The 19179-nt window shown below is 42.2% G+C and overlaps 1 protein-coding gene across 5 annotated transcripts in view; it reads left to right on the top strand.

Annotated features, from left to right (window-relative positions):
• bbs9 (Bardet-Biedl syndrome 9) overlaps nt 1-19179 on the top strand; it is a 375470-nt gene that overhangs the window by 49053 nt on the left and 307238 nt on the right. For all 5 annotated transcript variants that reach the window (XM_033019150.1, XM_033019148.1, XM_033019149.1 and 2 more), the window contains exons 10-12: nt 12462-12643; nt 14683-14759; nt 15385-15435. In XM_033019150.1, coding sequence (XP_032875041.1) covers nt 12462-12643; nt 14683-14759; nt 15385-15435 — 310 coding nt within the window. The remainder of the gene's footprint in view (nt 1-12461; nt 12644-14682; nt 14760-15384; nt 15436-19179) is intronic.

The raw sequence follows: 19179 nt of genomic DNA, 5'->3' as shown, positions 1-19179 counted from the left end.
TGTCCTTGGGAATCATCAGTCAAGATTACCAGCAACTCTGGTCCAGTGATATTTCATGCACTTTTTTGTCTTCCATTCACCAATCTTCATATATTTAGTCACCTATATTGACTAAGCCCAGCTATGCTCCAGTTTTAAAACGTCTATCCTTCAAAATGCACCGTAACCTCGCTAATCCTTTGTAACCTCCTGTGCTTGTAATAGTCCAAGGTACCTGCTCCGCTCCAATTCCAATCTAGAACACACTCCTTTTTTTACTGTCAGAAACTGCCTGAAATTGGAGCTCTGCGAATTCTCCTGAACCTCTGGTTGGTATCCCCACCTCCATCTTCTCCTTGCCAGGGTTCTTGAAACCTGGTTGTTTGACAAGTCTTTGTGTTAATATCTGCCTGTGGTTTAGGAAGGAAAAGTTACTTGGCTCTGGCATTGGATTTTCTCAGTAGATGGTGAATATTTTACTGTCCAGTTTTGGTTTCAATACATTAATTGCCCATCAGATTCCCTCAGAGTCCCATCAGAGAAGACATGGAAGAACCTCCCACTATGACAGAGGTTCAAGATGCCATCAAGAGCCTTAAGAACAACAAGGCTTCTGGTCCAGATGGGATCCCAGTTGAGATCTTAAAGGAATGTGGACTGGAGCTGCTGTATCACATCCACGCCCTACTCCTCAAGGTCTGGGAAAAATAAGGAACTTCCCTCAGAACTCAGGGATGCTCTAATAGTGACCATTTTCAAGAATTGGGACAAGGCTGAATGTGGAAACTATTGGGGCACCTCGCTCCTGTCAACAACAGGCAAAGTCCTGCTCGTGTTCTCACAAACCAACTTCTACCACTGTCTGAGGAGGTACTCCCAGAATCACAGTGTGGCATCCGCCCATCCAGAGGTACAGCAGACATGATATTTACAGCATGCCAACTCCAGGAAAAATGCCGTGAACAAAGGCAGCTTTTGTACATAGCCTTCGTAGACCTGACAAAGGCTTTTGACTCGGTAGACCGCCAGGCTCTTTGGAGCATACTATCAAGATACGGTTGCAAGTACATCAGAATATTGAGGCTTCTACATGATGGCATGTCGGTCATAGTGCTCGGCAACTGCGGCTCTGAGTCCGAGCCCTTCACTGTGGAAACGAGGGTCAAACAGGGATGCATCATCGCACCCACCCTGTTTGTCGTCTTCCTTGCTGCCATACTTCACCTCATTGGTGAAGAGCTGCCACAGGGGATCCCAATCCTCTACAGAACTGATGGTGGGCTCTTCAACCATAATAGGTTGAAGGCCAAGAGCAAAGTCAGTAACACTGCCATCATGTAGCTTCAGTTCGTGGATGACTGCGCCATTGCAACACACTCTGCAGAAGACCTCCAGGGCATCCTGAATGCTTTTGCCAAGGCATACAGAGCCATGGGCCTAGCCTTAAACATTAAGAAGACCCAGGTCCTACATCAACCCCCACCCAACCAGCCATCTACCCAGCCCACTATAAAAGTGGATGACACTACTCTTGAAAATGTTGACCACTTCCCCTACCTTGGCAGCTTTCTTTCCTCAAAAGCTGACATTGACTCTGAGGTCAACCATCGCCTGAGTTGTGCCAGCAGAGCCTACAAGACTCAGGAAAAGACTCTGAAGACTGAGACCTAAAAGCTCAAACAAAACTGCTGGTCTACAGAACCATTCTCCTACCCATCCTGTTGTATGGAGCTGAGTCATAGACCACCAACTGCAGGCATCTGAGAGCCCTGGAACAATACCATCAAAGATCCATAGGAAAGATTGTGCAAATCAGCTAGGCGGGCAAACGCACCGACATCAGCGTTTTGGAGGAAGCCAACATGACCAGCATCACCACCACAATAATGCAGCACCAACTTCGATAGACTGGCCATGTCATCCGCATGTCCAACACACGTCTCCCTAAACAAATCCTGTACTCTCAACTGAAGGAAGGACGGCGAGCCCCCGGCAAGCTAAAGAAACGTTTCAAGGACAACATCAAGAACAGTTTGAAGAAATTCCACATCACATCGAGCAACTGGGAGCAAATTGTACTGGACAGGCGCTCATGGAGAAAATCCGTGCAGGAAGGACCTGCACGTGATGAAACGGAGCTACGCTGTGTCGCAGAGACAAAGCGACAGCACCGTAAGGAGAGAGAAGGGGGCCCGACGACTACCAAACCACAGTCAGTCTCCACTGCCCACGTTGCACCAAGGTGTGTGGATCGCAGATCGGCCTCTACAGACATCAGCAGACCCACAAGAAGATGACCCCATGGAGAGGAGAGGACAGTTATACTCATTTCGAGTGACCGCCGATGATGATGATGACATTAACACGGATCTCAATGAGAGGTACAAAGAAGGATCCATGGAGATAATACCAAAGATTATTGGCATTAGTTACAAGTAAAAGAAAATGGAGAAACTCCTTGTTTTTTTAATATATATAATTTACAATCAAGAAGTTAAGAGAAAAATTTGGAAGGTTTTGAGATTTTAAACTGCAAATACCTAGTTGATACATGGATGATTCAGCTGATGCCACACAAGCTCGGTTACAAATTGTAGCCATTTAATGTTGTTCAAACAAAATTAAAAAATATTGATCTAAATTAAATTGAGTCCATCGTCTGTAATGTTACAATTTTGTATTTGTATATTTCTATTTATGGTCAATTTTTATTAAATAAGGGTTTAATCAGCAGTGGTACTTTATAATGAATGGTAGGCTTGAAACATTTTAGTGGGATTATTTGATTGGCAATAAGAATTTTAGACAATATTTTTATCCATTGGAGATTTTGCAGCTGAGTTATTTTGTCTAGAATAATCTAAAGATGTGTTCTTTCTAAAAGCAGCTCTACAGCAGCCAAAGCCAGATCTTTGAACAGCAGCTTTCTTTCATTTGTAGTCTGTCATGGATCATTTGATTCTTTTTTTACTTATTGCCTTCCCTGCTTACAATATTGTCGCCACATTAAAGAGACAATCTGTCAACAGTGCTTAAATGAGTTGTCCCATGTTCTACAATTCCTGTTGTGTAGTCTGCAAAAACATCTTGAGCAAATCTTTTTCTTAAACAGATCTTTACTGAACCACCCATTTCAATCCATGTATCATTCAATTGTTGCATGTAATATTAGCTTTTGTACTAGATTTTAAAACAGGGTGCTATAACTCAACACCAGATAGTGTATCGATTTGGCTTTGCATAGCATTGAATATGCTGCAGTTGCTTTTGTCACAAGGTGTGCAGTAAAACTGATGCCCTGCTAAATGAACTTCAGAAATATTTGGCAAAGTCGATGTAAGAGACAGTGTTCTTTTATCATAGTGCCGGCGTTGGGTTAAAAGATATGAAGCTGCTTGAAGTCTGTTGGCTTTCTTTTATTTTATCAGACTATATCTCCACTTTCACTGTTCTTAATGCAGACAGTCCTTTTAGGCACCGACCTCCTAAGCTGAGAGTGATGATAAACTGAAATTTGATGCAACAGATTTTTTTTTTAACCTCTAGGTAAGATAGGTTTTCCTTCTCCGCTCACAAAAGATTGACATACTCAAAGGATTTAAAAATAAAAATAACATTTTATAAACATAATTTTTTTTAACCCAAGCTTGATTTAGCTGAAATAGTTATCATGAAAAGAAATGCATGAAGTTGACAATAATAACATGCAAAACGTTTTTCAAGAAATAAATTGAAATCCAGGACCATTTAATATGTTATTTATAAAATAAGATGTCAGCTGTAATATTTAAGCTTGCCTTTTGAACTTTTGCATTGGTGCTCCTTCACTTGTGAATCGGCAACAAAGCAAATTGCTTCTATAGATTGTTCATAGCTGGTACAAGGTATTATTCATGGTAGTGTTCCTTTTAAAAAAGGGACTCATTTTGGACCCATATGCTAATTGACCTTATTTCTCTTATACTTTACATATAAACAAAATAGCCCACGTAATTATTTTAGGTATCACTAGGTTATATTATCTTGAAAGCTGTAGCTCAGCAAATGCCTCGCCAGACATTTGCTATGCCAGACCCAAATGCTACTGTGCTGTAGAATCTGGCTATGTGCTGCATTTCTTTGCATCAGATTTTAAACTTTACCATCTGCATTTGTTTAAAAGTTTTCAGAAAAAAATACATTTCTGAGGATTGATGACGTATTAATTAATTTGAGCAATGTTTGCATATACGTAATGTACTGAACGCAATTTTAAAAAAATGGTTTACATCAATCATTTGACATGTGTGTGATTTATGTGTTATAAAAATGGGTAATTGGAGGCCATCTTAGATCAACATGAGGGATTGGGGACAATTACCTGTCCAACTAAGAAAGAGCTCCTACAAGTGATTACTGGGCTGTGGCAGTGAGCTGAGGAGAAATATGTCAGCCTAAATTACAGTTAAGCAATGTATGATCTTTGAAGTACAGAGGCCATATCAGTGCACAAAATTTGTTGCATGCTATTTGTTTTTCTTAGTAGTTTCTCCTAATATTTGTATTTGCAGTAGATTAGTTGTAGCCTGAATAAGGCTCTCGACCCAAAATATCACCTATCCATGTTCTCCAGAGAGATACTACCTAACCTGCTGAGTTATTCCAGCACTGTGTCCTTAGTTGCAGTGTTTATTCAATTTTACACCTTAAAGAAATTTCTGTGTAACAATGCATACTGAATGTGCACAGTTTTTCTTGCGGAATATGGAGAACAGGTCGGTGGATCATCTACCTGCAGGTGGTGATGATAGATGAGACCCCCATTATGGAGTGAAAAGTTTGTGTTCAGTCTCTATAATTAGTCACTCTGCTCACACTACCTCAAGAGTAATTCCATAAGCATATAAAGTAAGGATTGAGACTTCCTGGACCATTTGCTGCCTCATAGCTCTTGTTCACCACCTAGGTTAGGCATTGAGGGTCAGTCTCACTGAATTCCAAGCCTAGGGTGTGGGCAGTTGGCTTACCAGTGAGACATGTAACAACTATTAAAATTGATGAAAAATTGAAAACAATTAATTGTTATAACTTTTAAATATTAATACGATAAAACAAAAACTAAATAATTTGTAAACATGAAACTCAAAATATTATTTTGAAAAGGACCTTTGCTGCCTGATCAGCTGGCCAGGAATCTTCATTAAACTGAATGTGGACTCATCCTATGCCAGGGCTGACCTGATGCAGGATAGAACATACAGCATAGAACAACACAGCACAGAAATAGGCCAGTTGGCCTACCCTGTCTTCACCGTCCATAATGCCAATCTAAATTATTCCCATCTGCCTACACATGGCCCATGTCCTTCTCTTCCCTGCCAGTTCATGTCTAAGCACCTCTTAAGCATTGCTATCACTGCTACAACTACCACCTCCCCTGGCAGTGCATTCTAGGCATCTCCTTCTTTCTGTATTTTAATTTGTCTTGGAAATCTGCTTTAAATTATCCCCCTTTTTGCCTCAGACCTATACCCACTAACTATTTATCCTTTCATTGCATCTGATCATTTTATATGCTTTTATTAGCCCTCAGCCTCCGGTCCATGGAAACTGATCCAACATTTTCCAACCCCTCCTTCTAGCTAATAATGTCAAATCCAGGCAACATCATGGTGAACTATTTCTGCACCTTTTCCAAACCCATCACATCCTTCTAGTAGCATAGCGACCAGAATTGCACTCAATACTCAAAATGTAGCTTAACCAAATCATTAATATATCTTAAAAGTTTTAGCGCTAATCTTTGAAGAACAATGCTAGCCTTAAACCTCTAGTCAGAAAAACTCCCCTCCATCATCACCCACTGTCTAATTTTGGATCCAATTTACCAACTCGCTGTCAATTGGACTCAACCTTCTGGACCAGCCTGCTGTGAGTGATCTTGCCAAACTCTGTAGTAAAGTTCATGTAGACGTGACCTCCCCTGTATAAGGCTATGCCAACTATCCTTAATAAGCCCGTATTTTTTTAAAGAGGTAATAACCTTGCAAAATAACCATATAACCATATAACAATTACAGCACGGAAACAGGCCATCTCGGCCCTACAAGTCCGTGCCAAACAATTATTTTCCCCTAGTCCCATCTACCTGCAATCAGACCATAACCCTCCATTCCTTTCCCATCCATATACTTATCCAATTTATTTTTAAATGATAAAATCGAATCTGCCTCCACCACTTCCACTGGAATCTCATTCCACACAGCTACCACTCTCTGAGTAAAGAAGTTCCCCCTCATGTTACCTCTTAACTTCGGTCCCTTAATTCTGAAATCATGTCCTCTTGTTTGAATCTTCCCTACTCTCAATGGGAAAAGCTTGTCCACGTCAACTCTGTCTATCCCTCTCATCATTTTAAAGACCTCTATCAAGTCCCCCCTTAACCTTCTGTGCTCCAGAGAATAAAGACCTAACTTATTCAACCTTTCTCTGTAACTTAGTTGCTGAAACCCAGGCAACATTCTAGTAAATCTCCTCTGTACTCTCTCTATTTTGTTGACATCCTTCCTATAATTGGGCGACCAAAATTGTACACCGTACTCCAGAATTGGTCTCACCAATGCCTTATACAATTTTAACATTACATCCCAACTTCTATACTCAATGCTCTGATTTATAAAGGCTAGCATACCAAAAGCTTTCTTTATCACCCTATCTACATGAGATTCCACCTTCAGGGAACTATGCACAGTTATTCCTAGATCCCTCTGTTCAACTGCATTCCTCAATTCGCTACCATTTACCATGTACGTCCTATTTTGATTTGTCCTGCCAAGATGTAGCACCTCACACTTATCAGTATTTTGGGAGTGGCGGCACCTAACGGCAGCGGCTCGACTACAGTCGTCTGTCTTTTTTTTATTTTTGTCTTGTTAAATGTATGTCTTGAGTTAGTTAGTTTTTATTATTTTTTTTAGCTGTGTATATGTGGGGGGTGGTGGGGGGGCTGTGGGGGAAACCGTTTAAATCTCTTCCCTGTGCGGGGACCCGACTATTCCCTGTCGGGTCTCGGATGTCGTTGGGCCTAACATCGTGGAGCCGGCGGCGACCTCCGGCCGGGACTAACCTGGGGGCTCCAGTTGCAGAGCCTGCGGAACTGAGATCGCGGAGCTGGCCAACTTCGGAGCGGGAAGAGCTGTGGTGGCGTGCGGCTGCGACCCGACTTTGGAATTCGGAGGCACCGGCCGCAGACCCGGTGGACGGGAACATCGGGAGCTCCAAGTCCCTGGTGGGAGACCGTTTTTCCGAGCTCCGCAACGGCGACTTCTCCCGCTGGAACCGTGGGTTTAAAGGACATGGAGCCGGGGCCTAACATCGCCCCGCGTGGCTTAAACGGCCTCAGGACTTACCATCGCCCGCCGGGGGCTTTAACATCGGAGCCCCAGTTCGCCTCGACACTGCAGTTGGACTGCTGGACCACGGGAGAAGGAACAAAGGGAAGAGATAAAGACTTTGCCTTCCATCACAGTGAGGAGATGTTGGAGACTCACTGTGATGGATGTTTATGTAAACTATGTTAAGTGTGGGTCTTGGATTGTTTTGTAATGTAAAAAACTGTAGAAATTATATTTCGTTCAAACCTAGGTTTGAATGACAATAAATAGCATTCTAAACTCCATCTGCCATCTTGCAGCCCATTCTTCCAAATGGCCTAAATCTCTCTGTAGACTTTGGAAATCTACTTCATTATCCACAACACCACCTATCTTAGTATCATCTGCATACTTACTAATTCAATTTACCACACCTTCATCCAGATCATTGATGTACATGACAAACAACAGTGGACCCAACACAGATCCATGAGGCACCCCACTAGTCACCTACCTCCATCCTGACAAACAGCCATCCACCATTACTCTCTGGCATCTCCCATTCAGCCACTGTTGAATACATCTTGCTACTCCTGCATTTATACCCAACAATTGAACCTTCTTAACCAACCTTCCATGAGGAACCTTGTCAAAGGCGTTACTAAAGTCCATATAGACAACATCCACTGCTTTACCCTCATCAATTTCCCTAGTAACCTCTTCAGAAAATTCAAGAAGATTAGTCAAACATGACCTTTCAGGCACAAATCCATGTTGACTGTTCCTAATCAGACACTGTTTATCCAGATGCTTATATATATAATCTCTAAGTATGTTTTCCATTAATTTGCCCACCACTGAAGTCAAACTAACAGGTCTATAATTGCTAGGTTTACTCTTAGAACCCTTTTTAAACAATGGAACAACATGCGCAGTACGCCAATCCTCGGGCACTATTCCCGTTTCTAATGACATTTGAAATATTTCTGTCATAGCCCCTGCTATTTCTACACTAACTTCCCTCAATGTCCTAGGGAATATCCTGTCAGGACCTGGAGACTTATCCACTTTTATATTTTTCAAAAGTGTCAGTACTTCTTTTTCTTTGAATCTCATAGTATCCATAGCTGCTCTACTTGTTCCCCTTACCTCACATGATTCAATATCCTTCTCCTTGGTGAATACCGAAGAAAAGAAATTGTTCAATATCTCCCCCATCTCTTTTGGCTCTGCAGATAGCTGTCCACTCTATCTCTCTAATGGACCAATTTTATCCCTCGTTATCCTTTTGCTATTAATATAGCTGTAGAAACCCTTTGGATTTACTTTCACCTTACTTGCCAAAGCAACCTCATATCTTTTAGATTTTCTAATTTATTTCTTAAGATTCTTTTTACATTCTTTATACTCCTCAAGCACCTCATTCACTCCATGCTGCCTATAATTATTGTAGATCTCCCTCTTTTTCCAAACCAAGTGTCCAATTTCCCTTGAAAACCATGGCTCTTTCCAATTTTTACTATTTCCTTTCAACCGAACAGGGACATAAAGATTCTGTACTCTTAAAATTTCCCTTTTAAATGTCCTCCATTTCTCTTCTACATCCTTCCCATAAAACAAAATATCCCAATTCACTCCTTTTAAATCCTTTCGCATCTCATCAAAGCTAACCTTTCTCCAATCAGAAATCTCAACCCTTGGTCCAGTTCTGACCCTCTCCATAATTATATTGAAACTAATGGTATTGTGATCACTGGACCCGAAGTGCTCCCAAACGCATACCTCTGCCACCTGACCTGTCTCATTTCCTAACAGGAGGTCCAACACTGCCCCTTCTCTAGTAGGTACCTTTATGTATTGCTGCAAAAACTATCCTGCACACATTTTACAAACTCCAAACCATCTAGCCCATTTACAGAATGTGTTTCCCAGTCTATGTGTGGAAAATTGAAATCTCCCACAATCACTACCTTGTGCTTACTACTAATATCTACTATCTCCTTACATATTTGCTCTTCCAATTTTCGCTCCCCATTTGGCGGTCTATAATACACCCCTATATGTGTTGCTACACCTTTCCCACTTCTCAGTTCCACCCAAATAGCCTCCCTGGACGAGCCCTCCAATCTATCCTGCCAAAGCACTGCTGTAATATCTTTCCTGACAAGCAATGCAACACCTCCACCTCTTGCCCCTCCAATTCTATCACACCTGAAGCAATGAAATCCTGGAATATTTAGTTTCCAATCACAGCCCTCCTGCAACCATGTTTCACTGATCGCCACAACATCATACTTCCAGGTGTCAATCCAGGCTCTAAGCTCATCCACCTTTCTTACAATGCTCCTAGCATTAAAATATGCACATTTAAGAAACCCACCATCTCTTATTCTCTGTTTATTGTCTTTTTCTTCTTTCTCCCCTAGATTTTGGGTCCGAGTGCTTCCCTTCTCTGCCTCCTGCCTCACACTCTGTCTACTAGCTTTCTCTATTTGAGTCCCTCCCCCCAACCATTCTAGTTTAAAGTCTCCCCAGTAGCCTTTGCAAATCTCCCTGCCAGGATATTGGTTCCCCTCGGGTTCAAGTGCAACCCGTCCTTTCTGTACAGGTCACACCTTCCCCAAAAGAAGTCCCAATGATCCAGTTACTTGAATCCCTGCCCACTGCACCAGTCCTTCAGCTACGCATTTATCCTCCACCTCGCTCCATTCCTACTCTCACTGTCGCGTGGCACAGGCAGTAATCCTGAGATTGTTACTTTTTTGGTCCTTTTCCTTAACTCTCCTCCCAACTCCCTAAATTCTCCCTTCAGGATGTCTTCTCTTTTTTTACCTATGTCATTAGTACCTATATGTACCACGACCTCAGGCTCCTCTCCCTCTGATTTCAGGATATCTTGGACGCGTTGAGATACATCCGAGACCCTGGCACCAGGGAGGCAGACTACCATCCGGGTCTCCCGACTGCATCCACAGAATCGCCTATCCGACCCCCTAACTATAGAGTCCCCAATTACTATTGCCCTCTTCTTTTTTCCCCTACCTTTCTGAGCAACAGGACCGGTCTCTGTGCCAGAGGCCCGGCCGCTGTCGCTACCCCCGGGCAGGCTGTCCCCCCCAACCGTACTCAAACAGGAGTACTTATTTTCAAGGTGTACAGACACTGGGGTACTCACTCGTCCCTGCCTCTGCCCCTTGCCCTTCCTAAGCGTGACCCACATGTCAGTCTCCCGTGGTTTTGGAGTGACCACCTCCCTATAACTCCTCTCTATGACCTCCTCACTCTCCCTGACCAGACAGAGGTCATCATGCTGCTGCTCCAGATTCCTAATACGGTCCCTTAGGAGCCCCATCTCGATGCACCTGGTGCAGATGTGGACGTCTTGCAAAATGCCACAAATTCCTTTTAAGACAGGACCTTGTGACTGGACTCCAAGTGAGTTCTGAGTTGGAGTGTATTGACTGATGTGGCACCATCGACATTACAATAAGGATCCTCATTAATGCAATGGAAATGGCTGGATATCAGTAGTTCTGAAATCCAAAGAAGTTGGAGCAGGAGCAAGCTATACATTCCTTTTGGTGTAGAGTAATATCTTTAATACAATTTCTTGATCTAATCTTTGGCCTAAATTCCACTTTCCTATCTGATCCCTATAAAATCTGAGACCGAAAGTTCTGATTTTTTCTGCTCTTTAAGGAGAATAAATATTGTGAATTTAAATTATCTGCATATTGTCCGAAAACAATGTAATTGAACTTGGGATTCATGCACGTGTTCAGTCCTCACAATCACCCCTCAAAGTTAAACTCCTGATGGTGTAAGCCCATTCTGCTCAATACATCAACATGAGACAATAACCTACACCACTGTGTCTGAAGATCAGTTTTCACATTGATCATGTTATGAACAAAGATCAGCTTGATTTTGTCAATTCTAAATTGCTAAATTGATCCTGTGTCTTTGATATTGCCTCACAATAGATCATGGAACAGTACAGCACATGAGCAGAGGTTTCAGCCCATGATGACGGTGCTGAACACAATGCCAAATTAAACAAAAGCCTTATGCCTGCACACAATTCATGTTCCTTCAGTTTCCACAAATTTATATGCCTAAATAAAAGCTGCTTAAACACTACTAACGTACCTAATTCCACCACCACCTCTGGGAGTGTATTCCCACCGCACTTTGTCTTGTATAAAAAAATTGCCACACCTTTAAACTTTCAGCCTCTCACCTTAAAGCTATGCCCTCCAGTATTTTGCATTTTCATTTGGAAAAAAATTCTGATTGTCCTATCTTTACTGTTCATAATTTTGTAAACTTTTACGAGGCTTCTCCTCATCGTTCGACGTTCCAGCGAAAACAATTGAGGTTTGTCTAGCCACTCTTCTTGTAGATAATATCCTTTAATCCGGGAGCATTCAGGTCAACCTCTTCAGTTCCCTCTCAACAACTTCCACATCTTTCCTGCCAGGAGGTGATCAGAACTGAACATGATACATCAATGCAGCCTAGCCAAATTTTTATAAAGCTGCTGAATGACTTCCTGACTCTTATATCCAACGCCCTAAATGATGAAGGGAAGCATATCATATTTTACCACTTTTGGTAAACTAGCATCTGCAATTCCTTGTGTCTCCATCTATATTTCCATCCAAGTTATTAATAGATATTACAAACAAGTGGCCTGTGTTAGTTGAAATTATTAATGGGTATCTGCAAAACACAATATCAGAGAAACAATATTTGAGGATAAACCAGAATTAGAGACCAGGAAAAGCTCATGGTTTGAACCATTGGATACCGTTCTGATGGCAAAGGTGACAGCAATTGGCAACCTGCAAAAATCAAAATAAAAACTATTTAATAATTTACTTTTTCTGTGGTGTTATTCTGCTGTCTCTCTGGTACTTGCAGACACAGAAGAAGTTTCTGTGGAGTTGTCTATGGCTGCCAAGAAATTTAACATTTACATTGTTTCCTTTTGTACATGACTTTAGATGTTTTAGCATCTGTACAACTGTATATTAATTACAGCAAACAGAACAATAGTATATGATCAAGTATATTTTCTATATAAGGTGTTATTACACATGTGATTGTTTCAATCTATTTCACATGCAGGAGCTTAAAGGGAGTGATTGTGACCTTAAGCGACAGTGGCCACTTACAGTGTTCGTACCTCGGCACGGATCCTTCCTTCTTCCAGGCTCCAAAAGTAGAGTCCAGGGAACTAAATTATGATGAGATGGAGTCCGAAATGAAAGAACTTAACAAGATTATCAGGGTAGCTGCTAAAACCTCAGGTACTTAATTTATTGAAGGAGGTGAGATGCCCTCAAAATCTGCAACAACGCAAACTCTTATGATTCCCTGTCTGTTATCTTCACTGCCCCCTATCGACTTGTGTTGTCACTTTAAGGTAAATTATGGACTTGCATCCCAAGATCCATAGTTATACAAAATAGAAACGGGCCCTTCAGCCCAACTCGTTCATGCTTATCAGGTTGCCTAACCAAGCTAGTCCCACATGCCCGTACCTGATCTATATCCTTCCATGCCTTTCCTATCCATATACCCATCTAAGTTTCTTTTTAATGTCATAATTGTACCCATCCCTACCACTTCCACTGGCATTCTATGCATGCACAATCCTCTCTGTGAAAAAGTTTTCTCTAAGATCCCTTTTAAATCATTCCCTCTCACCTTAAAACAATGCCCTCTAGTTTTTGACTCCGCTACTCTGGCGATAAACTCTATGCATTTACCCTATCTATTCCCCTCATGATTTTCCCCTCGTGATCTCTATAAGATCACCCCTCAGCCTCCTGCACTCCAAGGAATAAGGTTCTAGCCTGCCCAACCTCTCCTTACAGCTCAGATCCTCGGGTTCTGGCAACATGTCGATAATTTCCTTACTTTGTTTTTTACAATATTGCTGTTATTTTTATTTTGATGGTCTTGCATTGTTTTTGAACTATTTCCTAAAATGTACGGTAATTGTAAAACAGTGTTGAATCAATAGACCTACTTCACACTATTTTTGTAGTTCTTCTCAATTGTTGAGGATCTCTATATCTCTGCCAGTTACCAGAATGTGTGTTAGAAACATAGAAAATAGGTGCAGGAGTAGGTCATTCGGCCTTTCGAGCCTGCACCGCCATTCAATATGATCATGGCTGATCATTCCACTCAGTATCCTGTACCTGCCTTCTCTCCATACACCCTGATCCCTTTAGCCACAAGGGCCACATCTAACCCCCTCTTAAATATAGCCAATGAACTGGCCTCAACTACCTTCTGTGGCAGAGAGTTCCAGAGATTCACCACTCTCTGTGTGAAAAATGTTTTTCTCATCTCTATCCTAAAAGATTTCCCCCTTATCCTTAAACTGTGACCCCTTGTCCTGGACTTCCCCAACATCGGGACCAATCTTCCTGCATCTAGCCTGTCCAACCCCTTAACAATTTGTAAGTTTCTATAAGATCCCCCCTCAATCTTCTAAATTCTAGCGAGTACAAGCCGAGTCTATCCAGTCTTTCTTCATATGAAAGTCCTGACATCCCAGGAATCAGTCTGGTGAACCTTCTCTGTACTCCCGACCAGTCTGTCTGTCCTCGATTACATTTTATTTCTGTTTGCTTTGTTGTCACCTTCTCCTAGCTAACAATGGCCTATTTTATATTTTCCTTGAACAGCATTTCATTTGATGTCTTGTTTTCACACCTTACTCTTCCTATTCCCTGTGTCCCTTTCCCCTGACTCTCAGTCTGAAGAAGGGTCTTGACCCGAAATGTCACCCATTCTTTCTGTCGACAGATGTTGCCTGTCCCACTGAGTTATTCCAGAATTTTGTGTCTATGGTGTAAACCACCACCTGCAATTCCTTCCTACACAGTTACATATATATGTAACTTCAGACCACAATGCAGTTAACTCTTAATTGTCTTTTGAAATCATGTAGCAAGCTTGGCAGTTGAAGGGAAGCAGGGATGAGAAAGAAATACCACTCTTGCTCTTTTCTCAGGTAAAAGCATCATGCAAATGTAATTTCTAGAGTAACTTTCCTTAGCCAGTTCAGGATGCACAATTCTTCAGCTTTCCTTCCTTGACAGCAATGAACATCTCAAAGCCCAATTTTGGCCCGATTCATGCACAATGATAAATACATATGCAGTATTTGTATTTTCTGTTATACAATATTGTGACTGATCAGATTCGTTGGCTCGTTTTACTTGGATTGACAGAAAATTAGTTTATATGTCATCTCTGGCAGTGTGATTATATTTTATTATTATTAAATAATAACCTTTGCACTTTTCATGAATATGCCATTTTCTTTCAGATATTTTGCCTAAAGCAGAGAACAATGATGAGTTGAACGTGACTGTTGTTGTCTCTCCTAATTTGGATACCGTTTCTGTATGTACAACTGAATAAGTATTTGTTGCAATTTTTTTAACGGTTTAGGAACTGACTGATTGTGTTGTGGGATGGGTAGAGAAAGAAAACCATTGTTAACACTCGAATCGTAAACTGCAATTTCCCATGGACATTATAAAGTGCTTTGTATTTGAATTTCTGTTCAGCAGCTGGAGAAGAAAGACATTGTCTAAACTGCTTGATAAAGGAGCAATGTTATCCTACCTATTTAATTCCACATTCAAAGGCTTCATCTTGTGCAATAAAAAATCAAGTCAAAAACATCTGAGCCTGATTTTGAAATGTATGGTCATAAGTAGTACTTTTGTTTATACTAGAAAAGATGAACGACCAACTTAGAAAGAAGGATGTGGGTTTGTGCTGTAAATGCACCAAGTATTTTAAATCAAGTTAATGTTTATTCTGCCAGCACTGAGCCTTTAATTTGAGATGTGCATTGATGCAAGACTGAAGCCCATAAATGTCACGCATGGATGGATTGTTTGGTGCTTTACAGATAGTGCACTTACGTTGTTTATTAGAGCATGGGTTGGTAACACAGAGAGCTGTCAGGCATTTAAAGTAATTAACAATCATGAAGGTTATTTCCCTTTTTCTTTAACAGAAAGTACCTGACGACTCAATTGATGTACCTGTTCCTTCGATTTCACTGAAGGTATTGTACATTTGCTTACATTTTCATGGGGGAATATAATTCAGAATGCAATATCAGTTTAATTGGATTAATAAGACAAGTGTGGAATAGCCCATCGAAGCTAATTCATAGAACATACATCACAGGAACAGGCCCTTCGGCCCACAATATCCGTACCAAACATGATGCCTGGTTAAACTAATCTCTTCTGTCTGCACAAGATCAATATCTCTCCATTCTCTGCATATCTATATGCCTGTCTAAAAGCTTCATAAATGCCACTATTGTATCTGCCTGCAGGCTCCCACCACACTCCGTGTGAAAAAAATGTGCTCCTCTTACCTTGAAGCGCAGGCCTCTTCAACATTTCCACCCTGGAAAAAGCCTCTGATTGTCTACCCTGTCTAAGCCTAAATAATGTGAGCACATTCATTTGACATTAATGTAGGGAGGGATTCTAGAGTTGGGGACCAATCGGCATTTGTAGAATTTAATAGTCTAAATCTATTCCAGCACCAATTTATTTCATCTGTTAAGGACACAGATAACCTACTTAGAAACATAGAAAAATATGTGCAGGAGTAGGCCATTCGGCCCTTCGAGCCTGCACCACCATTCAATATGATCATGGCTGATCATCCAACTCAGTATCCTGTACCTGCCTTCTCTCCATACCCCCTGATCCCTTTAGCCACGAGGGCCACATCTAACTCCCTCTTAAATATAGCCAATGAACTGACCTCAACTACATTCTGTGGCAGAGAATTCCAGAGATTCACCACTCTCTGTGTTAAAAATGTTTTTCTCATCTCAGTTCTAAAAGATTTCCCCTTTATCCTTAAACTGTGACCCGTTGTTCTGGACTTCCCCAACATCGCGAACAATCTTCCTGCATCTAGCCTGTCCAACCCCTTAAGAATTTTGTACGTTTCTATAAGATCCCCCTCAATCTTCTAAATTCTAGCGAATTCTACTTCTTCGGTTCCCCAAAAATTGTTGTGCTCAGAACTTGATGTCCATTACAGAATTGACTGACGCAGTCCACCACCTCTCACCATATCCCTTGCAAGGACCTCATCCATTTCTTGTGCTTTCTCTAACCCCTCCACTTCTGTTCTCAAAATGAGGCTTTCCACTCCTCATTCCAAGATTCATCCTGCAGTCATGGATGGAACCCTCACCTGCAGTGCCCTCCATAATGTTTGGGACAAAGACCCATCATTTATTTATTTGCCTCTGTACTTCACACTTTGACATTTGTAATAGATAAAATCGCATATGGTTAAAGTGCACATTGTCAGATTTTAATAAAGGCCATTTTTATACATTTTGGTTACACCATGTAGAAATTACAGCAGTATTTATGCATAGTCCCCCCATTTCAGGGCACCATAATGCTTGGGACACAGCAATGTCATGTAAATGAAAGTAGTCATGTTTAGTATTTTGTTGCATATCCTTTGCATGCAATGACTGCTTGAAGTCTGCGATTCATGGACATCACCAGTTGCTGGGTGTCTTCTCTAGTGGTGCTATGCCAGGCCTGTATTGCAGCCATCTTTAGCTTATGCTTGTTTTGGGGGCTAGTATCCTTCACTTTTCTCTTCAGCATATAAAAAGCATGCTCAGTTGGGTTCAGATCGGGTGATTGACTTGGCCACTCAAGAATTTATCTTTTTTTTTGCTTTGAAAAGCACCTTTGTTGCTTTAGTAGTATGTTTGGGATCATTGTCTTGCTGTAGAATGAACCGCCGGCCAATGCGTGTTGAGGCATTTGCTTGATCCTGAGCAGATAGGATGTGTCTATACACTTCAGAATTCATTATGCTACTACCATCAGCAGTTGTATCATCAATGAAAATAAGTGAGCCAGTAGCTTCAGCAGCCATACATGCCCAGGCCATAACTCCCCCACCACTGTGTTTCACAGATAAGGTGGTATGCTTTGGATCTTGGGCAGTTCCTTTTCTCCTCCATACTTTGCTCTTGCCATCACTCTGATATAAGTTAATCTTTGTCTCATCTATCCACAAGACGTTTTTCCAGAACGGTGGTTGCTCTTTTAAGTACTTCTTGGCAAACTGTAACCTGGCCATCCTATTTTTGCAGCTAACCAGTGGTTTGCATCTTGCAGTGTAGCCTCTGTATTTCTGTTCATGAAGTCTTCTGTGGACAGAATCCACACCTGACTCCTGAAGAGTGTTTCTGATCTGTCGGACAGGTGTTTGGGGATTTATCTTTATTATAGAGAGAATTCTTCTGTCATCCGCTGCAGAGGTCTTCCTTGGCCTGCCAGTCCCTTTGCAATTAGTTACGTTCACCAGTGCTCTCTTTCTTCCTAATGATGTTCCAAACAGTTGATTTGGTAAGCCTAAGGTTTGGCTGATGTCTCCAACAGTTTTATTCTTATTTCTCAGTCTCATAATGGCTTCTTTGACTTTTGTTGGCACAACTTTGGTCCTCATGTTGCTAAATAGCAATAAAAGTTTCCAAAGGTGATGGAAAGACTGGAGGAAAGACTAGATGCTGAGAGCTCTCGAATACCTGCATTAAGGAGGCATTTAAACACACCTGAGCAATTACAAACACCTGTGAAGCCATGTGTCACAAACATTATGGCGCCCTGAAATGGGGGGAATATGTATAAACACAGCTGTAATTTCTACATGGTGAAACCAAAATGTATAAAAATACCTGTAAAGGAGTGATAGCTGACACACTGTAACCTTTACTGGTAGTTTATTATAGCACATGGCACACACGTCCCAGCACTGACTGCATCCAGCCTTCAGGCGTACTGGGACCTAGTGGGAGGAACAAAGGGAGGATACTACAGTTATACTAATATGATGGGGCGTGGTTAGTGGTGATGAGGTAGCTACATTATAGGTTGCATGCATAACCCATCTACATCCTTTCCCTTACAATTCAAACAAGTTACTACAGTAGCAGGTTTATTATACAGTACCTGCAAAGCTAAGCATATTCTCCGTAGCGAGCCGGAGGTTTTACAATCCGACCCGAGCGAGTGCGCACAGCACCTTCACCCCCCCCATCCGAAAGAATAGGAGGAGGGACAGGAACAGAAACAGGAGGTGGAGAGAAGATGGGTGGGGAACCCGGCTTGAAGGGGGAGCGGAGAGGCACAGGAGAGCCAGGTGAGAATGAAGGGGTAGAACGAGCTGAAGTTGGAGAGACAGAAGACTTTGCAGGGGACAACAGAGCCTGGGGAGCAAAACCCGGAGGAGCAGGGGGGGCTATCCGAGGCAAGAGGACCGACCGTGGCATGCAGGGAGCAGATGGTACGTTAGTGGAGGAAGGCTCGACACGCGATGGAGGGGTATACGGAACCGCAGGAGGTGGTTTGGGCTCGTTAACCGCCAACAGGTGCTGGCGGCTGCGTCGGTATACAGTCCCTTCGAAATCCACGAGGTAGGACCGTGGCGCGCTGTCAAACCCGACGACGGTGGCAAGTCGGGAATAGCCGGTGGGCGTCTGCAAACGGACGACCTGTCCAGGCATCAGTGGAGAAAGAGGGCGGCAGGATTTATCATGCGATCGTCGCTGGATCTCGTGCTTCTGGGCAATACGTTTCTGGACATCAGCAGGCTGCAGGACCTTAGGCATCAGGGACTGCTGGGCAATAGGCATCGGAGGGCGTACAACTCGGGACATGAGTCGCTGGGCAGGGGATCCCATGGTACTGTCTCTGGAAATGTTGCGAAGGTTCAGGAGACCCTGATAGAAATCCCCGTTCGAGAGGCG

This window comes from Amblyraja radiata, chromosome 4 (genome assembly GCF_010909765.2).
Source record: "Amblyraja radiata isolate CabotCenter1 chromosome 4, sAmbRad1.1.pri, whole genome shotgun sequence".
NCBI lineage: Eukaryota > Metazoa > Chordata > Chondrichthyes > Rajiformes > Rajidae > Amblyraja > Amblyraja radiata.
The sequence above is the reverse complement of the archived record's forward strand: the minus strand, read 5'-3'. Positions and strand labels throughout refer to the sequence as shown.